A 9,291-nucleotide genomic window follows, 5' to 3' on the forward strand; every position below is an offset into this window, starting at 1 on the left:
AAGATCCTTTCCAGTATGAAAATTCTGTATTTCTGTTGAGCTCTGACCAAAGATTTTGCTTTGAGGTTTAATTTGCATTATTGGTTGTCTGTATTAATAAAATTATATAGTTAATAAATATGTACTTGGATGGTATGATGAATGTAATAAACATTAATTCTCTAAAAAATACTTGTAAGAATAATCAGAGAAATTGATTCAAAAATATTTTGATGAAATTAAACATTAACAGCAATTATCAGTATGAACAGGGTAAAAAATCTGGTGTTGAAGGTATCCTTATGTTCACTGATATTAGTTGCATTTTAATTTTAATTACAATCCTTAGGACATTTAACAAGGATTTCAGTTAGTTATTACTTAGTGCATTAATAAACATTTATTTTACATTGACATAGGAACATGTGATTAGTCACATAACATGCAAAAGTGGCACTACTGCCTAATGTGAGTGTTAGAGGCACCTGGTGATTTTCCAATACTAGCTTTGGGTTTCTGCTGATCTTTAACGTTATTTACTGGTCTGTCTGTTGACTCGCAGAATTTATTGTGGATATAAGTGGAATGTGATGAAGTTAATTAACAACCACAATGATTAAAGCTTTATTAATACTTGTTTTTAACCAGCTAAACTTAACCAGAGATAAATCTTTTTAACACAGGCTGAGAGTTTAACTCTTACATAGTGGCGTTTCCTCAAATTGAGCCCTTCTAAACCTTCTTTTTTATATTTACCTATATAGTATTAATTTAATTTTAAACTAAAAACTTAAACCCGCTATATACAGTACATGGTAATCGCATCTATCATAAAAGTAACAAAAAAGACACTTTTTATTATTTATTTTATATCTGATTACTTTTTTGTAAGGCTTGTCAATTTCTGATTACCTCCCCTAAATGATCAAGTAAAGTGATGCTGTAAATCTAATTAGATTATTACAAATATTGGGCAGCCTGCTTTCCTAGATTAAATTGTTTGATTTTTTTCATTTAGTTAACTCAAATTATGCGAACTGGACAGAATACCTGGGAAAGTAAAAACATTCTTGCCGTTTCGTTTGCTCCATTAATACAACCAAATAGGAATGACAATAGCAAACCAGATTCAGTGGGATTACGTAAGTATTTTTGTTCTTTAAGAGCAAAGAACTGCTGTATTTAAAATATTTTATTTTTTTCTAGGTAGATCAGCATTCACTTATAAATTGTGTTCTTAATTTACATATGAAACTCATGGATTATTTTGCTAAATATATGATAATAATGAAGTTATTTTGCTGCAAATAGAAACTTCTATAGGGCTGTGTTCCAAGAATGCTTGAACCTTTTAAATTTCATAAAATTCTAAATCTGTGCCAAAACTAATTGAGACCCTGTTTTGTCTTTTAGTGAACTGCTGTATTATAATAAAATAACAAATTAGCAGAATTGTTTTGAAAATGTTTTTTCCTCTGTATACTTATTTCAACCACATTATTCCCTCCTTTCTTTTTTAGCTTTGATTTTTTGTATAATTATTGAGTATATATAGTATAACTTTTGGCTGCTAAAAAGACTTTTTAAAATTGATTTTGTCTATCTTTTTCCTAGCCTTAATCAACTGTACATTTCTGATATTGGGAGCCATGTGAGTTAAAGTAGATGGATGAAAAGGAAATGAGAAAAGAGAACTCAAGAAATGATAACCTCATTGCACAGCATTAAAAATTTGACTTTATAATTGCCCAACTGTAAGCATTATGGTAATCAAACATAAGTGGATTGTTGGAGTCCACAGGAAATATCAGTTAAGAAAGCATTTGAGTGCCCACTACACCTATAGCACTGTATAAAAATAAAATCACAAATAATCAGCACTCATATTCATTCCTATTTTACCTGCTCATTTTAGTGTTGTATTTTAAAAAGTAGAATTGAATCTAGTTTTTAAAAGGTGTAATTACTGTAATTATTTAGGTAATATTCCCTATAAGTATTATAACTAGTGATATAAAGCATGAGTGTCAAGTACAAGTTTTTGGTCATATCAACACATTTATGAAATAACAAATTTGAGATGTTATTACTATTATATCTATCATAGTGCTATGGCATCCCAAATAGGTGCTTAAACAAGCACCATTATGATAGGTATGAAATAAGACAAAGTATTTTTGCATGGCAAAATCAGTTAATCAGAAATATCTCAAAAATATGTCCTTTTGGCAGTTCTCACTGTAAGCTGATTTTTTAAAAATTCTTGAAACTAAGAATATCCCATTAATCTGTTTAATCAGTCATCTTATAGTAACACACAAAAAAAGTCTTGGAATTTAGAATTAAACATTATATGAACAAGTCTCCTTTTCCTAAAACTAAAATGACTTTCTCACCAGAGAACATTCTAGTAAATAGACTATAATAGAAGTGTCAAAAACCTAAAAATAACATGAAAATATTGTCCTGATCATACTATTTTTAAAACCTCTAGCAAGTTCCAATAAGTAAACAACTTTTTAAAATATAATCATAACACTTTTACCTCCTGTGGGTTTGTCACAAACTTTAGTTGTACATCAATACTTCTTTTGGTATAATGCACTAAAAAAATGAGAATTCTTTTGTTAAACGTTATTAGCAAAGAATTTTTAAGTCTCTTTTAGTAGAGGTCAAAAAAGCAATTTATTTTTTTGTAACCAATATGACTTTAATGTGGCGTAGTAAGATGGTAGAGGGGAAATAAATTTAAAAAGAATGACTCTAAGTTTAATTATTTTTAGAATACTGTTTCTCATATTATGTATTTATACTATGCCATCAGGAATTATCTTTCAGTTAAAGGCACTTTTTCTTCTTTACCTTACCCCAAGTGAACAACCACGTGCATAAATGAAAACCCCAAAATACATACATAGTTTCTTTATGGGTATTCCTTCTGGCATAGTATAAATAAAATGTGTCATAAATAGTTAAATACTTTCCCTCCTACATTTGGAATGGCTAGAAGTGCACAAAGATTGATGTCTCATGAGTTATTATCAATAATGTAAAAAGGAATACTACTTTTGTCAAGAAGACACTTCCATGATACAGTCACACATATACACAACTTTTTCTAATAATATTACAATCATCATGATTATATTGCTGTATGCACCCTACAACATTATTAGTTTGATGTATGAAGCTCCCTTTTAAGGCAATCTGCATGAAATTGTATTACAAAATACTTGTTGTATAAAATTGCAATTAAACAGGACAAAACCAACAAATTGACATATTACTGATAAGCACTAAATCTACAGGAAAAAAAAGCTTTCTCAAAAAGCAATTTAGTTAATAATATGTACATCAAAAATATGTACATCATCCTATTTATCTTTAAAACTTTATACCTTGCTAATACAATAAACTGTGCTTCAGTTCAAAGATATAATTTTAACTGAATTTTGATATATGAAATTGAATTAGAAATCGACTTTGAACAACCTAGATTGGTGTTGTTTCATCTTTTATAAACAAGGTCCCATCCTGAAGTAGAACAAAAACAAGTATTAAAGAGTAGGTATAGTGCTATGGGAATTCCAAAATATTTAGCAGCTTAAACCTTTTTTTCCATCTTTCTAGAGAATATTCAAAGAAGCATGCTGATATTATTTTAAGGTCTCTTAATGCTAAAAGGTTGCCAAAGTGTAGTTATAATTCTCCCTCTGCCCAGAACTTAGACAGTGATTTGTTAGGTTTGTTGGCAACTCAGGATTTTATGGACTATGGTAGAAATATCCCTTGAGCATAGAATATGCTCAAGAAATATCCCTTGAGCTTAACATAGAAATATACACATTTGGGGAAATCACACGAAGAAGATGGATATAAGGCCTCAAGAGCTAAGGGGCATATGTTATGAGAGAAGGCTACAGAGCTAAGCTACTCCTTAAACACCCCAATTTGGCAGCAGTACATTCCCATGTGACTTAAAGGATGTGTTTCTGTTTTGTTAAAAGACTAGCATGAGTAACATAAGAAATAACAGAAGGGCTTTGGTACTTCTGCAAAGGCGTTTTCTCCCTCTTGATTGCATTCCTAGGATTCTGTGGATTTGAAGGGCTGCTGTTCTTAAAAGTTGGTTCTCAACTCTTGTTATCTCTTTTGTGCTATAGGCCAGTTATGTCCAGTCTCAGACAGAAAGGAAAAGGGGCACTGAGCCATACATAAGGTTCTCTGCAGGCAAATATTGACTTAAAAAAATCGCATCAACAACTGTGTTTTTGCCATATCTTTATTTGTTAAATATTTCCCATTTATGTTGTAATCTGGTTCAGCAAACTCAAGAGTATTTGAGGGCATATTTAATCAACATATTATCCAGGGAAGAGTGAAGAGAGGAGAATAAGCAAGGTACTTTGATCAAGAAAGAATTAAGAACATTGGTGATGAGATAGTTTCAGAAGAAGGAAGAACAGAGATAGATAGCATAGTGTGTTCTTTTCAGTAAGCATCTACTAAGCACCTGTCATGCGCAAGGCACTATACTGGATGCAGGAGATAGAAGGGTAAACTTTAGCTTCCAGCCCTTACTAAACATGCTCCAGATTTGAATTTGACCCTGATATGGGTAGCAGAGGATTAAAATATTTTAGCCATAGGAACATTAGAAAGTCAGATAGGTGAGATATAGTAGGTCACTCGATCACTGCTTTACTTCAAAGGTCATTTTAGTTTCTTTTGAGCTTTAAAAATATTGGGTTCATTTTGGATTAGGACTGTAGTTTTAGGTGTCCTGGGTATCTTGGCCTTATTTTAGTTCTATTCGAGGACAAGTATGTGTGGCCTACTGATTCTGTTCATTCCTATTAACCTTTTCCACCATTCACCTTTCTCTTCTATGATTGATAGTATGTGTTCTGTCCTTTGTCTCCCTCTCCTCCCTCCTTCATTTTATAGGGGTCCTTCCAGATTCCTTTTTATTTCTTGTAATTTCTTTTCAATCTTACGTATTCTTTTTGTATTAATATGCCACAGCTTATTTAATCATTACCTTATTGTTACTCATTTATGTTGGTACCATTTTCTTACTTTGCAGTTTCTAGTTATAAAATTAAAACTAAAAGACCTTAAGTACCTTCCAAATGTGATTCTGTGAGTCTCTGAAATGTTTTTATAAAGGTCCTTGAATATATAGCACCTTTGTTTTGTTTTTGATAATGCTCTCAGGTTATACTATGAACAATGGAATTGCTAGGTCATTATTTTTTTTTAAAGTGTTTATTGCTTACTGCCAGATAATCTTCCAAAAAGATTCTGCCTGTTTATAATTGTCTTCATAATCAATTTATAATTCCTTTTACAAAAAATTTGTATAGCTAGTTTTATAACCCTCCACCTCCCTGCACTAAGTTGGGTTTTTTGTTTTTTTGTTTTTTTGTTTTTCTTTTAATTATTTTTACCAAGTTGATGTTAATTAGATGGTACCTGAAAGTTTTAATTAGTATTTCTTTTTATTATCAATGAGGTTGAGCATTTTGTGTTTTTTCTTACAAAAATTGTTCATATCTGTCCCATTGTGGAGCTTTTGTAAATGTTTAACATCTATCATATATAATATCATAAATATTTTCCCCCATCATTAATTTTCAAAAAAATTTTGGTAGTAAGAGACAACATCAGAAGGTGGATAGAGTAATGGACTTTTGGAGACCTATGTTCAGATCATTTCTTTGACATTAGCTGTGTGACTCTGGCTAATCACTTAACCCCTATGAAGTAGGAATAATAACTGCAACACCGACCTCACAGGGATGTTGTAAGGTTCAAATGAGATGATGTATTATGAAGCTCGTCGCAAATTTGAAAGTGCAAATTTGAATGTTGATTATATTTTTTTGGATTTTATTATCTTGTGTTAAAGAATTTCTTCTATTTCTTTAACGGAAAAATCAGCTCTGCAATTGAGATAAATACATTATTTCACTTTCTTCCATCTTTTCAGTTCCTTTAAAAAATCTTTATCATATGATTGGTATTCACTGAAGTATGAGATTAACTTTTTGCAGTATTTTTTTCAAGAAATAAACTTTATTTTAACCTTTTATCTTTTTCTTTAGCCCCATGTGCTGTCAGGAATCTACAAGACTTGGCTAGGATTTACATTCGGCGTACACTTAGAAACTTCATAAATGATGAGATGCAAGCCAAGGGTATTTCTCAGAAGGCTCCTCCCAAAAGAAAAAGGAAGAAGGTTAAACAGAGAATTAACACATACGTATTTGTGGGCAATCAACTTATTCCTCAGACTCTAGACAGTGAGGATGAGGAAAAAATGGAAGAAGATCACAAAGAAGAGGAAGAGAAAGACCATAATGAAGCCTTGAAGCCAGAGGAACCACCTCAAAATCTATTGAGAGAGAAAATCATGAGATTACCCCTGCCTGAATCTTTAAAAGCATACTTGACATACTTTAGGGAAAAATAACTCATGTGAAGTAGAAAGGATGCCTACTGATAATTCCTTTATTCTTGAAAATGTAGCATTTGTTATAAGTAGATCAACAGATACAATTGTGGCTTTCATTAAGACAGAATTACAATGAAAAAGCATCGCCAATTTCTGTCTTAGAATAAGGAAGACTTAAATTTAATAGTGAAAATCCCTTTTATAAAATCTATTTTTCTTTAAATTTTGAAAAAAATGCTGTTTTAACCTAGAGAGGTATTCCAAACTAATCAAGATTTTGTGCATGGTAAAAAAAAAAAAAATTAATCCTAACAAATTTGTATTGGGTGAAGGGTAGATGAAATTTTATATCTGCTTAAGTAATAATTTGTTTATGTATTCTGGTTTGAGTGGCTATTGTTGGCATTTTTTTCTAGGAAAGATTTTAAAACGTGAAGCCCTACTTCTAATAGTGTCAGCAAACTCTTTGTAGACTTATTTACTATACTTTTGTTGCAATCATTATTGCTGGGTTGTTATAGATGTATTCAGGGTAATACATAAGTGCAATAACTGAGTACAGATACTGAATAAGTTGGCTTTAATAAAAATACAGTGTCTCTGGTACAGACAGCCCTGCTACTTTTGTATTTGTAGCTACTGCCAAAAGATACAGGGGGTGGGAAATTACTGTTTCTCTCATAGAGACAACTTATGGGAACATCATGCTAATATTAAAGCAAATAATAGAGTTAATGTAGCTCTTAGTTTGTATGAATATGCTACAGTTTTAAAATGAGATCCAGTTCTTGAGAATTTTAGAAGATCATATTGAGTTCCTTTTTAGTTCATGGCATAGTTATTACACATTTGATAAAGAAAAAGTGATTGTTCTACATTTAATATTTTAATAGAGTAGGAAATGAAGAAATATTAGCTGTTCTTTATTAGATCATTGTAATAGCAGGGCCTATTAGTTTTGTTAAGCAGATGCACTTTAGTAAGTGGAACTTAAACTTCTGAGTATTTTTATTTTACAAGGTAGGGCTACGTGGGCGTTTATATGCTTCTGGACACAACTTTCAAGTATAAAACAATTTTCACAGAGATCTTAATACATTCATTTGTTTTTTGCTTTTGTGTATGTATGTATGTGTGTGCGTGCAAATTTAGGTTAAGAGCCATAGGATAACTTGGGACCTACAGTGTGCTCATTGGACTCCTTTCCTTTTTTTTTCTTTTTATTTGTTTGGAAAAGTTATTGGAATTTTCACCTTAGCTTATGGATTGCCCCCCCCCCTTTTTTTTAGCCTGCCTGATGTTGGAATCTTAGTTGTGGCATATCAGTGAAAAATTAGTTAGAAAATTTAGTAAAATGTGTTGTAAAAGCCACTATGAACAGAATTATTTTGTATATTGGGCCCAATGGAAGTCATTCCTTAGCAGGAAAACTTGCATGTTAAGTAATTACTACTGAAATGATAGTATTACATCAATTTTATTTTTAAATAATGAAACACAGTACATTGCCCTGTTATTACCACCAGCAGCATCACAGTTTAAATATGTACTGATTTTATTTGCTTAAGGAAACTAGCCAATATGAACATGGTATAACAGGTTTATTATCTGCCTATAAAGTTTCAAACATTAGTAATAACACATAAATATACAAATTTAGCTCTACTGTACATAATCTAAAATTAAGTATGTAGAGTTTTAAGTTTCACTTGCCTACTTCACTTGTTTCACTTATAAATAAAAGTATCTTAGTGATACTTAAAAGGTAATTTCCCGAAAGATCTATGTTTTGTATCTGTGAGGGAATATAGATCTTCATGGTCTTTCAACAAAATTGAATAAACTATGTAAATGCTATTGGAAAATAATATTCTAGCAAATTTTATTTACTAGAATTACACTTACAGTTTTTTTTAAATAGGCAGTTAGTTGCATTTAGAAGTTTTTATAAGCAGTAGTATATTAGGGCAAATTTTGAAATATTGCTTAGTTATCGGGTCTTTTCATTTGGATATTTTATTTCTGATAAAGTTTAAATCTTAACTTCCAGTTGCCCACCTATTTTCTAGATGATGTGGGGAAATTTACATTTTGATCCTTATCTTTTTTTTGGAGCCCGAAGCCAATATGTAAAAGTACAAAGATGTTCATTTTAATGATCACCTCTTCAAGAAGAAAGCTTTCTTAAAGGATTGCATGTGAAGACTGACTTTTTTTCATTGCATTTCATTATGTTGTATACTTGATAAGATGGATAATAGATAAGCAGGATTACTCTGTGTTTAATGTTTGTCATTGAAATTTTTTTAAAGGTGCATTCATTTTACATTTGCAAATTTATTGCCTTTAAATAAAGACTTAGAAATACAATATTAAAATTAAAATGAGATCTTTTCCATTTGTTAATGACAATTGTAATAAATAAATTTTTTTGTGGTTTGTGCTTAACATTCTTTTCATGTTTACAATGGAATTGTAAATTATACAGAGACAGTAGGATGCAAATGATAATTCGTTGGAATTTTAGAGGAGACATTTTGGTTTAGTGAAAAGAGTGCTAGATGTGAATTTTCAAGTCCTGGACTCAAGCCTTGCCTTACCATGCAGCCACTGTATAACTCTGGACAAGTCACCTAACTTCGGAGTTTTTTTTTAATCTGTAAAATGAAAGAGTGGGACTAGATGACCTCAATCCTCTGTGATCTTTAAATGGAAGAGATGGGTCATGTAATTCTATAATTTTAAAGCTGGATAAGACATGAAATTCTTGTCTGCTTCATTTTACTAGAAGAGGAAATTATGCCCAGTGACATAGTGTGATGCCCTAGTAATAATACCTAGTTGGTGACATAGCC

At 31.1% G+C, this 9,291-nt stretch overlaps 1 protein-coding gene across 6 annotated transcripts in view; it reads left to right on the forward strand.

The window, feature by feature from the left end:
* The window catches only part of LOC114031830 (protein-L-isoaspartate O-methyltransferase domain-containing protein 1), a 53,403-nt gene extending 44,583 nt beyond the window's left edge, over positions 1-8,820 (forward strand). For all 6 annotated transcript variants that reach the window (XM_027846975.1, XM_027846973.1, XM_027846974.1 and 3 more), the window contains 2 exons: positions 998-1,121; positions 6,087-8,820. In XM_027846975.1, coding sequence (XP_027702776.1) covers positions 998-1,121; positions 6,087-6,454 — 492 coding nt within the window. In that variant the 3' untranslated portion in view covers positions 6,455-8,820. The remainder of the gene's footprint in view (positions 1-997; positions 1,122-6,086) is intronic.
* Positions 8,821-9,291: the final 471 nt, after the last annotated feature.

This window comes from Vombatus ursinus, unplaced genomic scaffold (assembly GCF_900497805.2).
Source record: "Vombatus ursinus unplaced genomic scaffold, bare-nosed wombat genome assembly UNPS02015255.1, whole genome shotgun sequence".
NCBI classification, from domain to species: domain Eukaryota; kingdom Metazoa; phylum Chordata; class Mammalia; order Diprotodontia; family Vombatidae; genus Vombatus; species Vombatus ursinus.